Consider the following 24,077-nt stretch of genomic DNA (forward strand, 5'->3'; position numbering starts at 1 on the left):
ACATCAGTCCATCACAGAGCACACACACACACTCACTCACACCGGAAACAATTTAGAGACGTCAGCTACCCGGGTCATCATGGCTTTGGAGGAGCCCAGAACATCCAGAGCAAACAACACGGGGAGCACCCTAGCTTGGGATCGAACTCAGGACCCAAGAGCTGCAAGGCGGCAGCACTAAACGCCACACTAACGTAATGCCATGTGGAAAAAACAGTTAACACGACATGATAAGCACAAAAGTCCACGTGCATCCTTATCTACAAAGGGTTTGGTATCTGTACACTAAAATAGGATGCAGTTGAAGTTCTTGGAAATCAAGGCCGTCACACACACAAGGGTAAATGTAAACACAAATAAATACAGGGTTTGGCTCTTGACATAGTAATATGGGGTAATAGTATAATGAACTATAAACTCTATTATGAAACAGCTGCAGACAAGGACTGTTAGTGCTGAAAGGCTTTATGACCAACGTATTTTCTATATGATAGGTCTATGTTATTTATGAGTTTTCTTTCTCTTCTTTTTGTAGGTCTTTGTACTTCTGTTATTTGGACTGCACCACACAAATTCCTAACAACCCAAAGGGTTCGTTTGGCAGTAAAGCTGGCTTTGACAAACAATTAAATACAGCTTTACGTCTGCACAGAAGAGGAAAAAGCTCTGTGCGGCTTGCAGAAAGCCCAGCAGCTCCCCTTGGAAGAAGCGCAACACCTGGCATCCACACCTGTGACCCTCTCCCATTCGCCAGCTGCTGGGGCATCGGTTACTGCCGTGCACGAGTTCGTGCTTCTCTCACTTGTCTCGCACCCTAGGAAAGCAGTGGATTTCACTACAATGTATTATTTAAGCCTTTAATCACACGCTGGCTCCAGGGGGCTCCTGCGTGGTGAGGCATGAGCTGGCGAAGCTGGAGCCAGGGTGTCTGCTTCTGATGCGGCCTCAATTGTTCCAGTCGGCTGCCTCTCAGGCCAGGGAGACGCATATCCAGGAATCCTTATGGATGAGCAACAAGCCCACTTCCTCCCCACCGGAAGTCCCCATGCAAGTTCTGAATCATGAGGTCTCTTTAGTTTTCATCAACCGGATTACAAGACAAGCTACAGTATGTATAAAGCATTATATAAACACTGGGCACTTTTCTGTGCTATATGCATAATTACTGTATATGCATAGGTAATAGAAACACTTTGGAAATCCACATCAGCAGTAGAGCCTCCATTAGATACTACATAGCTTGGAAATGATAGTTTCCAAAATGTAGACAATCTTTAAAAAGTATCACTGTGTATGAAGTCAGATGGGACCGCAAGTACTTGCACTGTATAACCTATTTTAAACGATACTACATCAGGGATCCACTGTCAGGGTAACATGAACTGCGCTGTGCAAAGATCAATTATTGTTGTAAATTATTATACTGTTGCATGCCTTCTTGTGTCAGTCCAAGCCAATTTGGCCCTAAGAAGTTACACTCAGAAAAAAAAACAAGCACAAACTGGATTCTCCCTATTCCCTCCTCAAGAGCATCCTTATACAAAAAATTGCATCTTGCTTTTGCTTCTAGTGACATGAAAGTAAAAGCATTTACATACTCAAACAATCATAAATAAACTATTATTGCATTGTAGTGCAGGTGAGATATTCTTACACTTTAGATAAACAAGGTATTTATTTCTGTAGTTATATGGTTTTACTTAGGAATTGCACAGGCAGGAATACAGATTCGATAAGCATCCACTGAGGAGGTACAGACTGTATACGAGAATCACTAATCAAGTATAGAATTTCCTTTCTTTTTTACAGCTTTTATCTGTGTAGTTGTTAATAATTTACTGCCCTCGGATGTCACAGAAGTTGACTGATTTAAAACAAATACATATAAATGGCAAATACGCAGATTAAATGCAGCTTAGCCTGCAACTGGGAGTTAAAAACAAAACTTCCTGCTTTTTATTGCAGGTTAGTGCCACTTCAAGCTTTGACACTGAAGGAAAATAAAGGTGTGACACTCCTAAAAGAAAACAAACCGAGGCAGTTTGCTGGCATCTTACTTTATGCTACTGTAATGCAGTAAAACTCAACTCAAACAGCAAAATATGACGATGCAAACTGAACACAAAAAATCAAACAAACTGCAGCAAACTGAATTTCAGCTTATATATTTGGATGCCCAACATGTTTCCCCCAATGGCGCACAACTAATGTCAGAAATGAGTCCCTCTCTGTGCTGCACCGAGGTCAAGAACGAGTTCTTATACTGATGATTCACCCCCATCACAGGACTCGAGGACATGGTAAAATGTTGTTGCGATTTCACCAATAAAGGAGCTTCAGTCTACAGTGGCCATTCAGCTCAACAGCTTTCAACATCTGTCCTTGGGAGAGAAGGCTTGAGGAAGCAATGGAAGTGCCGAAACAAGAATAGCCAGCCCCCTCAGGAAACATGAAGTGTGCGAATATGCTCGATAGCTTCTGCCTTCAGGCAAAGCAGCCCTGCCGGGCACAAACACAATGGGAGTGGCACCATTCTCTCATCATTCTCTGTGGTCGCTTCAAAATCTGTTAAAGTTCTCATCTCCTACTGAAGAACCACATGGACCTTTCGTGTTCACTGTGTTTTCACAAATGGCACAAATATTCCGGTTACATGAGCAATGGGATTTAAACCATGCCTTATGGATGATGGCTCTAAAAATAAATAACCACTGTATCTTTATTTAACAACAGCCCTCCAATTACTGTAGCAGAACTTAGCTAACAAGTTCCCTGTTGTCAGGGATGAAAAGAAAGAAAGACATCAGAGCCTGCAGCTTTTTCTTCTTTTCTTTGCTATATACTTACTCTTGACATTCTGTGGATATTTTCAGCTCTTTGGTTCTGTTCAGGAAAATTCTCACAAGGCTCCCAAAGTTTCCTGTTCTTGGATTGTTCTCAACTAAAAGCAAAAAAGCAAGAGGAATGAGGGGAAACAAACACAAATAAATACAGCATTTGGCTCTTAACAAAATAATATGGGACAATACTATAACGAATTATAAACTCTGTTATGATAAAGGTTTATGCTGAAAGACCTTCTGACAGCACTGAAATGCATTAGCATTATTTTTCATTTCTCTCTCATTTCTCATCTCGTCACCTCCTGAACTAGAGTTATATACTGGGATAAATAAAGTTATTTTTTATTAAAAAGGTGTGGACATACCCAGGTTCTTGGCAAGTGGGGTGATGGCTTCCTCCAAAATCTTTGCATCAGCACTGCAAGAGAAAAGAAATCCCTCAGGGTTCATTTTATCCACCACCTGAGCAAGACGCCTCCCCGCCAATCAACACAAGATCTTAATGTGATAAAAAAAAATTCAAAATAAGTACAACTGTCAAACTTGTAATTTAAACAAATGAGTAAAAGCACATTTGACTTACAGGTAAAAATTGGCAATTAATTAGGATTTGTATGTTCAGTGAGGCTTTTCAGAAGTACTAATGGAAAAAAAGCCTACTAAAAACTAAAATGTCATGTCATTCAAAATCTAAGTTTTGTACTTTTTTAAAAAAATAAAAAGGTAACATGTGAGTCCAGTAAGGTAGTAGTTAAGAAGCATCACTGACTATGTGTAAGATAATTACTACAATTAAGCAAAGGTAAAAGAAGCATAACAATAACAGGGTAATCTAATTACAGGATAAACAAAACACTATATATACACTACAGGACCAGAAACCAGAAAGGCAATTGTATAATTGCTTTTTATGAACCTTTTTTACAAACCTCCAGTTTTGTGCATAACTGTAAGTAAACACCTAATGTTGCAGAACCAAAAAAAAAACAACAACTCCCAAAGGAAATCTGCATATTACGGTCTCAAAATTCAATTTTCAAAGGGCCATGGATTGCTCCATTAAGTCAGCTGCCTAATGGACAAAGTTTAGCATGGATCTATGTAACTTTTCTATCAACTCTCCTACTTTCCCAAACAACGAGGACACACCCATTGCTTTGGAAGCAGTCTCTTTTGGCTGTTTTCAACAAGCAATCACACATGAGGACTCGTTATCCAAACCTGCTAGTTAAGGGGAACACAGATGTGAAATAGGCAGTATGATAAATTTCTTAGCCTGAAATTTTCAGATGCACCTCCATTTTGGTCAACATTCATTTAAGATCAACCAATATTTAAACAAAACTAGTGACCATTTGTGACCAAATATTAATAAACATTTTTGATAAACCCTGTACCCTCATTTACAGGTAAGAAGAGCGATATTACAGGTAGTTTAAACATACACTAAGAAATCTGGTAAATAAAGCCCAGATTGAAAACACAGGTAAAAGCATAATGACTAAGTATCACTAGGACCATAAACCCAGGGTCTTCAACATCAATTTACAATCACTCCCAAATAAATCTGGTGGTTGATTAAAATCCTTGGAGGAAGGGTTGAAACGAAGCAGTAAAAAGAATACAGATGTCAGCGCTTTATTTAGAAGAGACTGAGCATTTCATTTTTCCCCAAATGCTGATTTCAGAACATGAACAAAATGCTGAATGTCAGCAGTAAATGTTCTTGGCATTAACTTTATTCATTGCACTGCCGATACAGAAATCCTTTGAATAAAAGTGAACTATATTTTTAATTTACATAATCAGTAATTAAATGCAACGACTGGATTGCTCACTGCTGTGCATACAATGGGTTTATTAGGTGTTTATAAAACTTCACCGACATGGCACTCAATAAAGAAGCAATATAAGATTTAACTCTTAAAAGCAGCAAGCTGCAGTGACAGCTATGAAATATCAATCTAAAACACTAAATAGAAAACCGCCATCAGTGTTTTATTTAGAACAGACTTAATAACGTTAGTGAAGTGAGGAAATTTCAAATTAGAATTTGCTTGGGGTTTTTTTTTTATCTGCACCATGAAAAATTCAATTCTTCTTTCATCTTCTTCAAAAGCCCAAACTGCAATGCATCATTAAACATGTGGGAGCGCAGTACACCAATGCCATCTAATGGCCATGTGAAAGAAAGACTGTCCTAATACAGGCCCAAAATTTCATTTCCGAACAGCAGAGAACAGTGGACCAGCTCAGATTACCGACGAGGATGTCTTTAATGCGTCATCCTCAAAGGAAATTCTGAAGGAAATCAAAGACACAAGAGCAATTTCAATTCCTGCAGCGGGGTTGCACATCTTAGAAAGAATTCCATGCGCATTTTCGAACCTCTTTAGCCGAGACAGGGTTCGCAGGGGAACTGGAACTGGATCTCAGCAAGCAAAGGGCGTAAGGCAGGAAACTGAAGCCCCCAGAGGAAACCCACAAGAACATACAAACTCCACACAGAAAGCACCCGCGGGCCAGGATTGAACCCAGTGCCCCAGCCTTGCGAGGCAGCAATCGGAACTGTCCATTGAGCCACCACGACGCCCAAGTAAATGCACATCTTTTTAAATATGAAGGACGATACTGCCAGTCACTCTTAACAGCCTTTGAAGAAGCAGATGTGAATTGCCTGCCACAAGGCCACTTCCTTGTACAATTCAAAGAACAAACTTGATGAACCTGTGATAAATACAAAGAGGTCTGAGAAGGGCAATAGAAAATAAGTCAGAAGAAAAAAAACTACGAAAAACAGAAGCATGAAACGTATCAAAAGAGATATAAAATAAGTTTAAAGTTTTGATACAATGCTTTGGAGCATCCTAAAAAGATATTATTATTTTCTGTATTTTCTTTGGAGGAAATATGCAAAAGGGAAAATTAAGATACCTTCTGTCTTCTCATTTGTGTAAAAGGTGCTATCAATTAAATCCAACTCTAAACAATTGAAATAATACATTTTAAATTACTTTTCCAAGGCTAAATAAGCATTCGCCCAAATTATTAATTATATTGTTTTATAAGAAATGTGCACAAATGTGGTATATCCAGTATCAAGGTTCCCCAATAAAACTCTGACAAAAAGCACTGTTAAGTGAAGATTACGCGCCCCCTACTGGATTACCTGTTCTAGGTCTGAGGATACACACAGACACTGCTTTGCGAAATGCTGTTCCACTGCTTTTTGAGTCTCCTGGTTCTGCAGATAGAAATCTACAGTGTCTTTCAATAAATTGAATTTCACATTGTGTAGATTGACTTATTTAAAATGCAGCCTTCCAAGGGACCTGCAATTCTTTTTCATATGTTATAGAGCAAACTGAAAAATAGTCTTTCTAGCATGCATTAAAAATGAACTGAAGAAAACTGAACGTAAGGAATGTTCAGCTGCTGATCACTGTCTTTGCCTTGGAAATTCCTGCTGTGTCTGAACGTTTCTCATGAAACCTCAATGCATACTCATTTGCCTGTTCAGAGAACCAATGTCACAAAACGCACATGACATGCAGTCATTTTGAAGTCAGCATCCTGAAAGGTTTATATCACGCCTGTCAACTGTGTTCAGAGTAAGAAAATAATGGGTTGTAAAGTAGCACAGCAATGGCAGGTTTATGAATATGACCCTTAGTTAAAGGAAGATGAGACGAGCTCACTGATGCACTAAATCCCTACACTGTTTAACAACATATAGGTTTGGGGAATAACCCTCTTTGGGGTGAAAGGGACATTTCAATGCCAGTCCCAGTGATTCTTGCTCTTTCGGCCTCGAATCTGTCTACACAACTGCCCGGTTGTGCAGCACAGACTAGTCTTTGGAAGAAGATCAAACTATTTTCTGCAGTGGCCTTGTAAGGTTGCAGAGTTTAGCCCTCAGAGCTAAAGTGAATGAAAGGCTCCAAGCTTTATCCATTCACAGCAGCACCCTATGGATTCTAATGTTTTCTTACAACAGTTGCTGCTATGCCTTTTATATTGTATGCAGAGTAGAAAGTGGGCAAAGCCAAAAGTATCGTAGAATGACAAGTCAGAGCAGTGCAGAGCAGTGAAAAGCACTCTGGGTCTGTATTTGGAGGGTTGTGGCCCAAATCATAGAGGGAACACTACTATACCCTGGTGCAAATTACTTCCCTCTAGGAAAAAGCCTTGCTGCTTAAAAGGGTTTTTTCCATTTCATTTTTGTCTTAATTGCCATATGTATCTTGTGTATTCTTTTTTTATTGTTGTTGTCAATCTGTAAAGCACTTTGAGAAGCCACCTTTAAAGGTGCTACAGTATATAAAATAAAGTTTATTATTATTATATGGTGATAGATAAGGTTTATCATTGAAGCAGACAGTCACTTTACCTTTCTTGTCAACACCAGAGATGTTTTTAAAAAAATCACTGACAACGTTTCAGATATAAGATTCAGATTTCTTTCCAGGATCTGTTATATAAACATGACAGAAAAGTCATGTTCTGTTCATGCACTAATGTCTTTCTAAGCAGCACAAAACAGACCCCAAGGCAAAATGAATATGGCAAGTTAAAGAGCACTAATGTGTTTTGGTTTGTGGTTCAAACTGTATATTCTGGCGTACAGCTGCAGTCGGAACTAGACTAATGAAAAATTATAGCCTATTCAACTTTAAATAAAAGCTACCTTTCCCCAATTATGAGTAAGGTTTGTGGATCTTAATGTAATTTCCTGCATATTCAATGGCTTGATAAAGGACCAAGCAGTATATTACAACCCACCCCACCTACCACCTTCAGCCAAAAGGGTGATCTGAGAATACATACAGAACGGGACCCATTTTACCCACTACTGACCTGAAGCACCCACAATGATGATGCAAAGCTGCCATTATGCACCAGCAAGACCGTTTTATATTTGTAGTTTGGACTGTAAGTTTTTGTCTGACTTGAGCAAAAAAAACTCCCAGTTCATTCCGTAAAAAATGTTAATTATTTATACCACTGAACTAAGATTTTATAACATTTACTATCACCCCCTTGATGATCAGGGGCGGTAGAAGAATATCTTCATAGTTAAGCCAAGGGTATCCTCTAAATGGGTTCTTCCAAGAAAGAAAAACACTGCTCTCATTAATGCTGGACAAAGCTCTTACCTATTGGTAGGACTGGCAAAGGTGAAGGAGATGAGCTGATTCCAGAAGGGATCATTCTCCGAGATGGGTTCTGTCCCAATCAAGGTCCTAAGGTTCTTGTTCTCTGACAGATCGTTCACGCGGCTCGTGTTTGCTCCCATCTCCTAGTCGTGGGCTTGGTGGATCCGTCACAACTTCATTGTCCTCAGTCGTGATCCCTGGAGGGAGGAAAAGAGATCACAGTGTTACCCATAGATTCAGGCTGGCAAAAGCAGCTGTCAATTCCACATCACTTGTAAAATTCTGTTTTGTATCCTTTGTGGGAGCCCTCTGTTTGTTAGACTAATTTCTGATTAGGGTACTTGACATCCCTGTACAAAAAAACAAAACCTGTGAAAGCAGAATGTGTCCTTTAACCTGGAGGCTGCAAGTTCACATCCAGGCTATGTCACAAGCCCATCCCGGCTGAGAGCTTTTGGAAGGATGCCAAGGGCTGGCAAGACTAAAGTGAGATGGCAGCAGCGAAGGCGTGAAGCAGATCGCTGGCTGGGCAACTATGAGCTCAGTCATTATCAGCAACACTCCATCAGTTCTCAACCCTTATTAAAGCTCTGGAAAATGCACACTGGGTTGAAATTTGGGGCTTGCTGCGTTGAGCTGGACCTCAGTCTATAACAGCCTAACAAAAATAATAGGATAATCATAAACAATGGATGGTGCCAGGAAAACAGGTTGAAACTTTGTACTGTTCATTTGAAAGAAAGAACTAAAATCAAATCAAATCCCAAATTCAAGCCACCTACTGTGTAAAAATGTTTTTTTATTGAATTATTTTAGGAATTGTGTCTTTACTGGAATAATCAATTCATTAAAAAAAAACATGACTATTAACTGCAATGGGCTGAAGACCCATCCAGGGTGTACCCTGCCGTGGGCTCATTGCTTGCCGGGTAGGTTTCAGCTTCCCACAACACTGTATGGTTTAAAGCGGATTGGCAAATCACATGACATGACACGTCTATTAATGTGATTCTAATTTACTCTCTACCGTATGTCACATGCACCTGATTTCACACAACAAACAGAGACACACCAGAGGTGCTTTCGACAGGGAAGAGAACTTGGACAGATTGCCCAACTCTCTTTTTCATGGTCACCAGTGAATGAAACTGCAGTAGGAGCAATTCTGCACGGCCATAATCGAACCCAGGTTCCCCCCAACTCTGAGGAACAGCACTACCCACCACGCTTCACCTATTTTCCATAATTCCATAACTGACCGACAACAAATTCTCAATTATCTTTAATTTATTCAAGTGGGACTGTATATTAAAATTTAATTCAGCCCCCTTTCAAAGAAAGGTATTAAGAAAAGTTAGATTTCACTAGTTCCCAGGAGGCCCCTTACATCAACAAGATACCCCCTATCTCACAGCCACAGGCCATGCGAGTGAACCGCAGCTCACATGACTTTCCAGACAGAGACACGCTGAGACTGGCAGCTGGTGTGCCATCATATCATCTGTCATAACAGCTATCTAGTTAATTAGTAAGAAAATGCAATATGGTAGCATGAGGGCAATATACTTAAAAAAATGGTTGCTAATGGCGCAATCGTTTAATTATCAACTGGCTGACAGCGCTTATTTGAGACGCATCAGGGAGGAGTTAAACGAATCTGACAGCCAGACAGAGCTCATCTCTTCCTTACAACAAGAAAGACACTTGCAGTTAAACGTGTAAGCCGGTTTAGTGAAACATGCCATTAAAATGTAGCTTCAAACTTTAACAGATGTTATGCTTCCACCCAGTGGTTGCTTGTTAGAAAACTACTGCTGTAGAGTGACTAGAGTGCATGAAGGTTCTTAGGGCATAAGCTGACTAAAGTTCCATTTCCACTCCAACATAAGCTTTAGGAGTGCAACTGTCAGGTACTTTATATACAATAAACGGAAAACTAAATATTTTCAAAGATAACAATGAGATAACAGTTTCCTATTTTCCAGAACAAAATTTCTCAGTTTTAAAGTCTGTATCTCAATTTTCCCTAAGCCAGTGGTTCAGGAGGGATCACCTCCTCTGCTACTTATTTTAGAGTACTGAAGTAATAATGGGCTTATTTCTACATTTTCTGCTGTTTTTACATGGTTCGAACAAAAACTAAACAACAACGGAGTACTTTAGAACCAGGGTTGGGAACCACTACTCTGCATGACTGTTTGTCAACGTAGATAAAACTTCCAGGATCAAAAATGAGTGTGGATAGATTTCTCAAAGCTGCCAGAGATGGAGTGATGTGGACAAGGCAAATAAACGTAGCTCAACTTACGAAGCCCTGTGCTACGCACATCTGCATCTCATTTCCGCACGGTTAGTCACAAGACCTCTCCCAGTGAGCAATTTTACATTGAAAAAGGTAGGGCTGTATACACAATCCCAGGAGAAGCTACAGTACATCAGACTACAACTCAGTCAGAACCCACAAACGCAGCAGGATGTAAGCAGGAACTGAGAATCAAAAAGACCGAACTTTAAATTCTAGGAATGGCATCGAAAATCACGAATATCAGATGCCAGTGATGAAAAGACTTCGTTTCGATGCATTAGGTTCACGGTGCACTTAACAACAAGAAACTCAACCTGGACACGCCACTGGAGTTTCCAGGCATCCTGCTGATATTCAGTACAGAAGCCAGAATACATAGCATGAGTTTAAACAGACAGCATGTGAATTTATTAGAAAGTGCAGTGTATATTACAGAAGAGAACATGCATCAAGAAGAACGGAAAGAAAAAGCATACAGTGCAATTCCATGTTGACTGAAGTTACATTTTCAACAACTTAAGCTGGGTATATTTTCACAGTGACTGACTTTATACTGAACAGGTCAGGGTATGGGAGTCTCAAGTATCTTAACATGTTACTCTAGTATTCAGGTTGACACATTAGAAGTAGCAGGTCTTCCTGCCCATTGAGATTTCATCGCCTTGAGTTATTAAACACGTGTAACACCAGTCACCATGGAACATTATGCCTTTTAGCACTTCATCTTGCCTACTGTAGCTCAAAGACGTAGGGCTTGGTCTTCTTTATTGCATTGTCTTTTTACAGTTCACAATCCTTCTGTGTAAGCATGTTAATTATTTAACCATGCCTGTCTTCAGATTTCACTGAAAAAAAACTTCTTACTTCTTTCAGACTCTCTCTCTTCACACCTCAGTTACAAAGCAACATACTAAAGCATTAAACATAAAAGACTAGAAATCACAATGAAATCACAAAAAAGACTGCTAAGCCAAAATGTTTGGCACAATACATTACAATTTCCAACATTGGAAAAATGTATATATTTTATATTATGATTATCAAGTTATGTTGAGCAATAATTGTGAAATCTTTTTTACACAACCATTACTATTATAATACCTTTGTTTCAAGTAGGTTTTTTTAGTCCTACAATTTCAAATAAACTAATCTCGACTGATTTGACAAATGTGGGAGTTAAGATAAAGAACATAGCACAGATTTTATGTGCCACAATAACATCTATGTGGCATGGTTGTTTAAAAAAACAATTAAATAAAAAATATTTAAAATTTGAGTGGGAAAATATAACAAACATAATAAAGTAAAAGCATCAATGTTTCTGACATAGGAGGAACGAATTGATAAAACACCTTGAATGTTTAGATTTATAATCCTCTATAACAAATAAAAACGTACAGTAATTGTCCTATGGCTGAATGCTTTCTCTTTTTATGTGGCTTCTGTAGCATTTTGTACCAAATATATACATAACATTTTTCTATTAAGATTTTCACACTATCCTTTTCTTTATAAGCCAGTAATGAAGAACAGGTTGATACAGCAATCTATACTAGAAACATTCCATGGTAGCTAATGGTGATCATGATTAACTTCTAATGACAGGATGTCATTCAAGGTATATTTTGTGAAGTCAAGTACATTAAAAATAAAAGGTAAACAAAGTACACACCTTTCATTTGATATCTATGGCCAGGAAAAATTCACAAAACCTGTTTTTTGGTCACACGTCTGCCAGTAATCCTAGCATTTTTTATCATAGTACTAATTCACATGGGAAAAAAAAGCCTGTTACATCTGCAGGATAAGACCCCTTTAAATTCACTCCTCTCAATACAAAACTATCATCCTCCCTCACTTTAGAACCAACTAAGGTGGTGTCTGTTGTATCCAACAGCACTGCTTTCAAGCCTGGGTGGAGTGTTTGGATTTGGGGTGATTGTAGGTGGAGCTGAGTGTGGGCAGAGTTTCTGTTTTCCAATTTTCAAAAAGAAGAGCAGTTGGTTCAAAATTGGTTTTGCAACTTCTAAGCAGAAGAACACACAGGGCACAGACCCTCTTCTATTCTCTTCTAAGGCCATCTGAGGTTCAGCAATGTGTCATGGAAGCTGACCTGATGAAAGGGGGAAAAACGTTGATCTTCTTGACAGAAAGCTGAGAAATAGGCCAGTCTGGTCTGAAACAGGATGACCCACTATGGCTGTGTCTGAATAAACGCGCAGCCTGACAGCAGGGCTGCTTAGAGCAGACTAATCCCAGCCATTCTGTTACAGGCTGCAAAGGCAGAGAAGAGCAGATTACGACATGACTACAGAGATACAGCACCATAAGGGGGAAAAAAACACACCACGTTTGTCAGGTTGACCCTTTGTGGGGGAAAAAAAGAATACCACTTAACAAAAACTGTTAAAGAAAGATTTCTTTCATGAATATTAATTCAGTTATAAAAACAGCTGCTAGAACAATTTCCTCAGTTCTTTGGTGTTCAACAAGAACCTGCAATTCTCGCCCTAAAAATCGACAATTTCCACTGCTAGCAAAAGGTAAAACATTTTCTAACTTTTGTCTCACCAAATATATTGGGCTATTCATTATATCTAAAGCATGCAGAATACTTGTGTACCTGAAACATTTCCCCAAGAGGAAATGTTTTCTCCCAACATAGCTTTCTAAGTATTTGACCATTGAGAATTTGAAATTCACTACCGGCCATAAGTGGTAGGAATTACCAGCTGGGCTACGACCTGATAAATACTCATAAATCTTTATGCATAAATTAATTTCACAAAAATTTCTCCTGCTTCCACTCCAGCTGAAAGATCAGTCTATTCTTTTAGGAGCACATCATGCACTTTCAATTCGACCTGCAGTGCAGCTAAGAAATTAGGTTCTATAATAATCACCTCAGACCAGCATGGAAACTCCAGAATTTCAGTATAATACTATTTTTGGTTATTCTGCAGTCAGTACCCTTTATGTTTTATTAATGCACCTACTTACTGCAGTGCAGTACAGGCAAGGCTGCATACAGTATTATGTGGTAAATGTTGAAAGAGAAGCACACTCCTATGTGTACAACAGTATGAATTCCATTCGCAGTCAGGAGAAGGTAGAACGACCTTTGGCCTTGAGTGGCAAGGTGTTGTCACCCCTAGGCACACATGAAATATGTTGCAAAGGAACAAGTAATAGGTTTATTCCATGCTGAAAAAAATAAGAAAGACAACACAACGTTTCGGCCATGGAGCCTTCTTCATATGTTGTTGTTTTTAAGATGTATCCATTAAGATTTTTCATGGCTCTTTGCCTGCCTTGTTTAATTAGGCACAAGGTGTTAAAACGATAGACTTGTGTGAAACGTGTTAGCCACAGAGACTCACAGAGGCACAGGGCTGTAAGAGTGGGGCGAAGCAGGGCAGTTACACAGAAAAGGAAAAAGTGGGAAAACACTCTAACCTGTTAAGTTAATTTTCCTCATTGATTAATCAAAGTAAATCATTATTTCACAAGGTTAGAGTTCGAGGCTTGTCAATGGAAAGGTGAGGGTTCAAATCCCAGGTGAGAACTGCTGTTTTGCTCTTGAACTTGGAACAGTAAAAGACCCAACTGTCTGAACGGGTGTAAATGTAATTCAATTTGGATAAATGTGAGCCAAATATGTGAAAATACAAGTACTTTCTTTGCTTTGAGCTATAACACAGCATAGACTAAATGTGACTTCCTTCCAATTATTGTTGAAAGTCACAAGTACTCCAACAAGGTCATGTAGAAAAAATATTTTATTTTAAAAATATTTGTTAAATAAAAGAAAATTTACAATGCATCAATTTCAAAGTATTTCAAATGTAATAGTGAAAACCTAAACTATAATATATCCACAATCCATGAATTAAAAACAATTTTAAACTGTTAAACATTAAAATTGTGAGTTGGAGGCCTGGCCACAGGATTTACAGGAATGTTTAAGTCAATATTTTTACTGTACAGAATATTTAATTGTATAGATTATTGTTAATTTTCTGAATATAATGAAGTAACACAATTAACACATAAGCATTGTTAATTAGACAGCAGTAACTGAATAATCAGCCAGTGAAATGCCTGCTGAAAACACTGAAGTTATCGTCCCTGCTGCATTAGTTCTCAGGAATGACAAGACATGCATAGTGAGAAATGTATGGCTGTTGGCTTTTAGGTGCAAAGCTGACATGTGCATGTGAAAAAGGCCCGACTCTAACCTCACTACAATGCCACAGCTCGATGAAGATGGAGGAGACAACGCACAGTCAAGTATCCCCACCATTGGTACAAATCTTTGTACACAACACTCAAGATTCAGCACACAAATCAAAACCTTGTCTCAGAATACCAGCTGCTCCCCATCACGCATCCTAAAAAAATTCTGAAATCTAAAAAACATTGTTATATTTATACGACTGATACTGTAATAAACAAAATGCTTGTTTGTTGCTGTTGAGACAGGTGCAGATAGATAGACTTACAGTAGGGGCCCATTAGAGCAAAACCCAAATAAGATGCTCTTTTCAGCTTCAGCTTTGAAAAGGACTCGGTCAACTTGCTATGGCACCAATTGCATGTGGCAAAAAAAGGTCAATTTTAGAGGCATATTACTCCAGAACATGAAAGAGTTATAAATAATAAACATACTTTTTTACTATCAGTGACTTTCGAAATAAGAATCCAGAATCCAATGATCAATGGTCTTACAGCTCTTGTCAGGACACTAGGATATGCAATGAGAGTAGATAACACTGTGAGTAGAGTTTATGTAGGATTAAAAAAACGATTACTTCTGAAGGCACTATGTAAACTAAAAGTAAATATGGTGGGACTTGGGACATTTCCTGACTTCCTAGCTACATTTCACACTGTGCCAGGGATTGAATTGGTCTGCTCTCAAATCTCAGCCCACTTTCACAGGCATAAAAAAACTCATTTATGAAGCACTTTCTGGTCTTTTGAAAAACAAAAAATTACTAATGTTTCCAAACAAAAAAAAAAACATTTTTTTAAACTGCCAACAGGGATCCTTAAATCTTCCAACATCCTTGTGCTGTTTAATTAAACGGGGAAGTAAACAGAGCAGCAAATGTTTTATTCATGTATCTAACAGCAAACCCAAAAGTAGACTTTAAACCTGTTAGCCCCGAAAAACAAACAGAAAAGTTGACAGAGCAGGCTGGCAAAGTCTAATGCATGAAGGAAATCCACATACTGTTTTGCCACTGACAGAAGACACAAAAACTAAAACACATCCAAAAATATTTGGGAATATTCCACAAAGCCTGAGCAGCCACAGACCACATTTAAAGTCAGGTTTCAAGTCTGCACAGAAGTCAACATTTTGAATTACCTATCACAATTCTACTGCTATTATACTTGAGCTGCAACACTCAAATGTTGAGGTCTTAAACTCTTGAATTGACCAATATCAAGTTAGGATAAAGGATTTAAAAGAGAACAAATTCTGGAGGAGCAGATGTACAAATGAAATATATATAGTTTTAAAACAGCTTCAGAGATTCGGCAGACTACTTTGCTTACTTGGTATGTGTTTAATTGCTTGTTGACTGAATCACTCTGCCTCCGCAGGTACCTCTCTGGCTCTTTCTAGAAATATGAGACTCCAGATCAATCTTTAAGTCTCCTGCAATGAAAGTAAAGGCTTCTTGAATAGTTTATAATTATTGCTTTTGCTTATCCAACAGCACAGCAGCTTTTAAAAACCAATGATTGCTCTTGCAAGCATTATGAGTACTTAAGCCATAATCCCAGGACAGACTGACTTTTCTCTCAGTGGGTTTGGATATGGATGCAAGTAATGTCTCTGGGTGCAGTCAACCTCTAGTCAAGGACATGACCTCTGTGTTAAAGCATTGATACATACTGTAAACCAATGCTCTATGGCACTGTATTTAATTATATGTGTACTAATAACCATAAAAATATTAAGTGCTTAAAAATTATGCTAAGTTCAATAAACGATAATGGAAGTCTGCTAGAACTCAATGGATCAAATCCGGGTTAAACTGTATATTGCTGACTATTATGTGAAATCCTCAGAGGGTAGCACAAACTCCTGTCTAGAATGGATAAGTTGCACTTGGTTGGGATATCCTCAGCTCACCAGCAAATGTCCAGTAATGAGGCAGAAGAGAGCTTGCTGTATCTTCCGAAAAAGCTCTGCGACCTGTGCCTTCCTGCTCACGGTGAAAACACAAGCAAGCTGGTGGCTTGACAGTACAGTCAATTTTGAATGAACGCTTGAGAATTCATTAATTTCCAATGAATTCTCAAGCATTATAGTCATATAGCACATCCAAATGAAGTCTGATAATATTGCTGCCTACATCACTCTGCCACCACCTATGTGCAAGATTTCATCTTCTTTTATTCCCTCCCTCTTTGTTCATCTCGTGCTGGTCCTCTAGTTCGACTGTCTACATTCTCTTGCATTGCTGTGGTCATTTGACATACCATTGTTACTTTCTGCCACTTGGATATGATATAGAATGTATATGATATGTATGTATATGATACAGAAGGTTGTGTAAGATTTTGTAATATCTTTGTAACAAGGACCATATTCTTGAGATTCTGTAACATACTTAGACTCCAACAACATCTTGTATGCATCCTGTAAAAGGGTAGCATTGCTGTTGTTTCATTTGCTTTAGAATGTATAGTTACAAACTATTAATCTTCCTAGTATTGTAATCATTTTTAAAACTTGTTTTATTTTAAATTCTATTAACCTGTTTTTGTTTATACCACACTACATTGTGCAATCTTCCATCTGTATTTTTAGTTTTGTTTGATTTTTGTGATGTAAGTATTCTTAAAGAATTAACATTTATCTCCATCTTGATTTTTCAGACAATTTAACACAAGGAAGTTTACCAAGCGCAAGAACACATTCTGCCCTTCTAAGTTATTGGACTGCTAACTGCTAATTGACTCAGGATCTCATTCATTCTTTTTTTTTTTAAATGAACAATATAGCCGGGTGATTTGCTCCATACTGTCACAAACCTTTGTGGAAACAAAGCTTGCTGTCTTAAATCCCAAATGCACCTACCCTTTACATTAGTTTAGAGTGGTTTGAGCTACACTGAATATTCTGTGGATGTTGACTCTACCCCGCACTGACAGGAGTTAAGTGTCACATTACCTGTCCATAACCTTTCCTGACAGCACCATTTTAAATGGCTGTTGGTTCCTACACAGCCTGATATATAAAGATCATACGGTCGTACGATTACCGCTAAAGAAATACTAATTCCATGGCTATTTTCTAAACCGTGACCGTCACTGACTGAGGGCGTGAACTTTCAGTTTCTGTTCAGACCAGTACAACACAGCAAAGTAAGAGCACTGCGAGTTTATCTTTATTGTTGATTGAAATGGCGCTGATAATGCTATGTCATGTCCCACGAATCGATCACAGTAAATAATATTAAATGTCTGCAATTTAATAAGCAAGCTATTACAAAAAGGATTTCTCAAATTATCCCAGATCCTGTATCCACCCGTGGCCATTGGTTCCTTCTCAAAATACAATGTCGTTTGTGTTGATGCGCAACGCAAACAACACATACATACTCTGCGAAGAATATAACTGAAATGTAAGGAGATAGTCAAAGTATGCAATTTATATCATGTCTAGAAGCTTTACTATAACGTACTATAAATAATAGAAGCAATAAGTATTTGTGATTCTACTTAATTTCTTGATCAGTTTTAAAAATCTCACAGGCATAAACTCTTGAAATACCTAGATATGAAATAAATAGAAAATACATACGTGCATATAAATACATCTCTTTAAAGAACTTAAATATTAACCATACCTGTTAAAAAATCAATTGCTTTGATCGAAAAGACACCTTTTCCTTCCAACTGTTCGTGTCCCAGATGCTGTGCAATCCACAGGAAGCTTCAATCGAAAGGTTGTCCCTGTTTATAATTAACCCAAAATTAAATATTGCCAGTATCTCCCACTTTTCTGTTTTATTCCACCATATTTCCACGTCGCCACTGACTATTACGTCGGAATGAGGTTCAGAGGTTAACAGGATGCATCCCGGATATGAACACGTGCATTCTGGGACTTGCAGGTTTAAGCGGATCATTGCCTTCTATTTAGAAACACTGAGCTGTAAAAGACTATAAACATAATTACGTATTTTTTTAGACAGTTTCATTTTACTAAATATTTATAAATCTGTTAGGCACTACGTACAGTATGAATACTTCTTCATAAGTATTTTGTTGCTAAACAGAAATCCTGTATGGCCATATTGTCTTAAATTTCCATCTCAACTCTTAACCTCGGCTCACTATTGACCCAAACATACCAATTTAACAACTTCTTCAAGCTTTTCAGGTGCTAATGTTTTAAAGACAGCTAGAATATCAAACATGCACACTGGCTTTCTTAACTGCTCTTTTTAACTAAACAGTAGAAGCAGGAGATTTGCTGTTTGGCATATATAATTACACCTTGATAATACCAGAGAGTAGGTCTCGATTCTTGCTTTATAAGACACTATGGTGCCATCTATTGGATTTCTGAAGCACAACAGGACATTTTCAGAAACAGAGCCTGTACACATGAACTACTATACACATCACAATCCATCAAAACAACGTAAATTCTTGAAAACTTTTTAACTTGAACTTCATTTAAAAACATTTTTCTTTATATGCATATGCATTAATCACAATCACTGCAAGGGAACCTGTAGCTCAAGCCTGATTATTTTACTAACACAGGTTTCACTTTGTTACACCTCTGACACATCAATACAATAGTTAACGATTATTACATTTAGAAATTCTCTAGGAAACAAAAAAATAAACTATTCGTGAATTAAGACGTCCTGGCCAAATTTCCCATTGGCCTTTACCAATCATGGTCTCCTAATAATCCCTATTTATGAATTGGTTTAATTACTGTTTTCCTCCCCACTGATAGCTGGTTTGTGGTGAGCATTCTGGCGCACTATGGCTGCCATCGCATCATCCAGGTGGGGCTGCACATTGGTGGTGGTGGAGGGGAGCGCTTTGAGTGGAGTGTCCAGAAAAGCACTATAACAAGTGTAAGCAATTACTATTATTACTAGTTTAATAGTCATTAAAAACCCAGGCCATTCATCCAGTGCTTGTCCTTTTAACCACATGCTTAAGTGGAATCGAGCAAATTGCTGATTTCAAAAGACACCAGATTTTCCACTGCTACAAGGGAGTGCTGCATATAACATTATAAATCAATAATGTGAGAAAGCACAGAGCGTAAGTAAGAGTAGTAAATAAAAAAAAACAATGTCATGATATACAACTATCGGAGGCACCAGAACCCTTACAAAAGAGAATGGGTTTTGATTCCATTTCAGATTTCTATTGTACAGTTTAAATATTTTTCTAAATTATTACATATTGATATACATTCAACACAGTTTACATACAGTTTATACAAAAAACAATTCTGATGTGCCCAGAGTCAGAGGTCATTTTTTTTATAAACAGAGGAAAAAGGATAATTTAAATAAATCATTTATTATTTCAATAATCCAGGTAATCTCCGTTGGGTAGGAAAAATCTTCATTCTTTCAATTACAGCTTGTTATATTAGTCCATCTTTTTGTCAGAAACTGCTGTGGGTCCATTGGCAGTGGAACTGTTCGCTTCCCCGTTGCAGTCACATTCCGTCTGAAAGGAAATCCAGTACATACCAGTAAGCCGTAATAATTAAAACAAGAGGCCTTCCCTGAAATTCTGAACAACTATGTTACACGATCCCTGCCATCTGAGTAAACAGCATGTGATATTTGCATGCTTCAGGTGTTTTTAACTCCTGAAATGAATGAATAGTCTGGTTTGAATGTCAACTAAAATATAATGGCAATGTTTTCGATTAACACAATTTTCGAATACTCTGCTTTTTAAAACAGGCTTTCCTGAAGCCAAAATAATCTCCTTTTGTCCTTTGCAATTGTAATGGTCAATGAATTACAGGCATTAAAACCGTTTTAAGGATTTGAAAAAAACAGACAAAAAACATTTTAGGGAAATATATTTACATTTGTCTTGGCCAATGAGAAAACTTATCAATAAAAAAAGAAAGGCAACGCTCAATATGTTTCAGCTATAAAGCACAAATTCTTGCAGGGTTTTTTTTTTTGACAGAAAGGTTACCTTGCACGTTCCATTACTTTTCCCTTTTTCTGCTGCAGTGCCTGTCCGATTCTCCTGCACTGCTTTCTTAGGCCAGAGACGGCTCAGGATGGGAGAAATGAAGGGGTAAATGATGGGCTCCAGGAATTTCTTGTAAACCCACAGCAGGACTGGAATGACGATGCACGGAATGCAGACCATGGCTGGAATGAATCACTGTAGCTGCTTCTCACAACCAGATCTACAAGAAAAAACAACAAACATTTGCTGCGAAAATCAGTCTAGATAGAAGCAAAGGAAGAAGAGAAGCATTTTCCACAAGGAAAATGGCCGCAGTAATTTTCGTAATTCAGTAAAATAATGTTGGGAGCCGCTTAAGACGAACATTTTTAACTCAAATGAATTCTCTATCAATACCGTGTACTTTCGAAGTTTATGACGTAAATCCATATACACAGATTGATGAAACTATGACTTCAGTGGCGAGTTAAGCATACTAAAATTAAACGTTGCCTAAAAACTGTAGAAACTGCTAGGATCTAATTTAACGTGCTTAAAAAATACAATTATTTAAATTAAACGTTTTGCTAGTTTTTGTAATACTATTTGCAAAACCAGCTAGCGCAGCAAACCTAACTCAAATATTTTAACAGTGTAATACAAATTAAACACCAAAACAAAAACGCTTGATCACAAAAGCAATATAATTACTCTTACATTTTTCTCTGAATAAAAGAAGCATGTCGTCTTTACCGCAACAAAATAACTTAAGCTTGGATATTACATTAAATGACGTAACGTCATTAAAATCCATTTTCATACTTGACGTCATTTTATTACGTTAAGTCGATCTATAAAACTAACACAGTTTAACAAATAAAGAGTTACGTGAAAACCATTTACCTTTACTAAATGATCGTTTTCAACAAAATGAAACCTAACCCTCAATTTGTTCCAGAAACAGCCAAACTATGAGAGGGCCGAGTTACAGAGACGCCATCAGCTGACAGAAAAGGCCGAGGAATTAACTAAGGCGCCCCCTTTTGTTGGAGGCCAAAACATTTTAAAGGACAAAAGCAGGATGTTCAATACAGTATTTTATAAATATTATATGGTTTTAATACCCATTACTTTTTTAATGCATAGTGTTTTAAAGAAAGACGTTGTTTTTCCAAACACAATATCTAACAGAATGGTTAAATTTAAATCAAGGCTCGATTAAATTTTTTGTTGGACAGGACTAGCTTAATCATGAAATGAAAAATGTAACATGCAAACATCAGAAAAGCTGTTTTCTTAGGCTGCATATTAACATTTATACTTTTTGCAGTTTGTAGTGTAAATTAACAGGATTCGCTTTTTTCATTACAGGTTTTTGTGGTTATATTTGATATAGAAGGTTCGTAAGCTGATCGATTATTCAGAGATAAAATCGCAATAAGCAACTAAGATATAGAAAAATCCTTAATAATAATTATCTCTTATCATACGTTCGAAAGTGTAAAATATTTACACAAAAGATGGGGATTACAAATATGTTTAATGCTTAACAAGTCTACATAACCTAAGGATAGGCAATTTTTCTTATCTGAATGTGGTACTAGAAAGTGAATATTCTATACAGGAAGCGACTAAAACAATCCATCCCATCTCAGATCGTGCAAATAATAATAATAATAATTGCTTACACTTATATAGCGCTTTTCTGGACACTCCACTCAAAGCGCTTTTCAGGTAATGGGGACTCCCCTCCACCACCACCAATGTGCAGCATCCACCTGGATAATAAAAGAGTGCTTTTTATTTTTTACAGCAACACTGGTGAAGACGTCTCCTATAATGAGTAACGATATTCCACACCTGCGTTACATCCAAAGAATTATGAAACTTTATTATTATTGTAATTGTCATCCTGTAAAGCGCTTTGAGAAGCCACCTTTAAAGGTGCTATATAAAATAAAGTTTATTATTATTATTATTATTATTATTATTATTATTATTATTATTATTATAACATTGAACGACTGACAGTCATTAACATTTCCTTAACTTTAATAAAATATACTTGCGTTAATAAACAGCATTTTATTCGACCATGTGAAAAATGCAACCAAACCTATTATTGTAAAAACAACTCGGATAAACATAAAACGTAACTTTTTGAAGAACATAATGTGTGTGAGTAAATGGAAGAATTAATCGGACTTGATACTCTTGACTTTTTTCACCTTTCAAAATAAGATGGAAATCCTCGTCATTTGCTTATCTTTCTCGTTTTCGGTATCAGGTTTTATTGGGTTCAAGTTTAACATTAAAAACAAAACAAACAGAACCGTCATCCACGTATATTTTTTATCAAAGCGTCATGCTGTTCATTTTCGAACACAGACGAACGAAATGAAACACCAGGAGGAATTACATTGAAAAATAGGATTTCAGTCTCAATCCACAAATAACGTGTATATAAAATAAATTGTTATATTTTTTTTGTTTAGCTCTCCCCGTCAAAGCAAATGTTTTTTTTTTATTTATACATAAATAATAACAAAAATTACAATACAAACAAAGCAAATGTCTCAAACCAAAACATCACTTCCACCCTTCTCGGGCAGGTTGGTAACTGTAGTGTAACGGCCCGAAGGCAGAGAACCCAACCAGCGTCGTCCTTGCTCGGAAGCGCGGCTGTGAGATCCATGCCCGTCCAATCGTGCGGCCCGCTGTTGAGCTGCGGCTCTCGGGTATGCCGCACCCAGAGAGGGGGGCGGGGAGGCGGAGCGGCCGGGGACAGACGGCTGGAGGAGGAGAGCGCACACAGACGTGCTGGGGATACGGAGGGTTTTTGCGAAAGAGCAGGGGGGAAAAAAAAACACACACATACAACTCTAGGAGAAGCGGTACGGCGGGGTAATATTCTTTCGATTCTTTCAAAGGTAAGATCATGAGACGTCTGCAAGTATTGGCTGTGTATTGCTATTATGTTCTATTTACCATTTGTAAAAATATGTAGCTTTTCTCCTACAGGGTTACTACTATAGCGTAGACTGTCCTGCAGAGGGGCGTGTGTGCGGCAAATTGTTTTTTGTTTTTTGTTTTTTCTTTTCTTTACCCGGGGAGGTTGCAATTCAGAGAAAGAGAAATTGACATTCATAGGCTGAATATAAAAGTAGAAGAAATAGCTTTGTTCGTGGTATAATTAAAATATTCAATGGATGTTACAATGAAGCACCAAAATGGAAGTAAAGTACATTTCATAATGTTCTTATTGGGTAAATCGGGGCTCTAGCAGCACAAAATCTGCCCCAAACTGTTGAAAATTAAACACTTATGTTAAATGAGATCATTCGAATATCGAATTGGTCAAATAAATCAAATAAATCAATCTGCTGTGTAAATTCAGGATGACAGCGTTGCAGTGGTATACAAAATCCAGGGTATTTATAAAACATAAAATTTGCGTGTTGTTGTCCCATGGGGAATCATAAAAACGTCCCGCTTCAAACATGTAGTCTATTTGCCTAATTAACCTCTTCAATAACAACAATTATAATACAATTCACTTGATGTCGAAGAGTAAAC

At 37.6% G+C, this 24,077-nt stretch overlaps 2 protein-coding genes across 8 annotated transcripts in view; one reads left to right on the plus strand and one right to left on the minus strand.

Annotated features, from left to right (window-relative positions):
• Positions 1–19,960, minus strand: part of dym (dymeclin) — a 150,687-nt gene extending 130,727 nt beyond the window's left edge. The window contains exons 1-5 of one of the 2 annotated variants that reach the window (XM_015339502.2): positions 18,176–19,960; positions 15,870–15,972; positions 8,000–8,196; positions 3,209–3,261; positions 2,848–2,941 (exon numbers count right to left, since the gene is read on the minus strand). In XM_015339502.2, coding sequence (XP_015194988.1) covers positions 2,848–2,941; positions 3,209–3,261; positions 8,000–8,139 — 287 coding nt within the window. In that variant the 5' untranslated portion in view covers positions 8,140–8,196; positions 15,870–15,972; positions 18,176–19,960. The remainder of the gene's footprint in view (positions 1–2,847; positions 2,942–3,208; positions 3,262–7,999; positions 8,197–15,869; positions 15,973–18,175) is intronic. The other variant, XM_069187013.1, reaches the window with a different exon arrangement.
• Positions 19,961–23,214: 3,254 nt separating this feature from the next.
• add1 (adducin 1 (alpha)) overlaps positions 23,215–24,077 on the plus strand; it is a 52,822-nt gene continuing 51,959 nt past the window's right edge. For all 6 annotated transcript variants that reach the window (XM_069187007.1, XM_069187008.1, XM_069187009.1 and 3 more), the window contains exon 1: positions 23,215–23,431. The gene's annotated coding sequence lies outside the window, so the exon portion shown is untranslated. The remainder of the gene's footprint in view (positions 23,432–24,077) is intronic.

This window comes from Lepisosteus oculatus, chromosome 3 (genome assembly GCF_040954835.1).
Source record: "Lepisosteus oculatus isolate fLepOcu1 chromosome 3, fLepOcu1.hap2, whole genome shotgun sequence".
Taxonomy (NCBI): domain Eukaryota; kingdom Metazoa; phylum Chordata; class Actinopteri; order Semionotiformes; family Lepisosteidae; genus Lepisosteus; species Lepisosteus oculatus.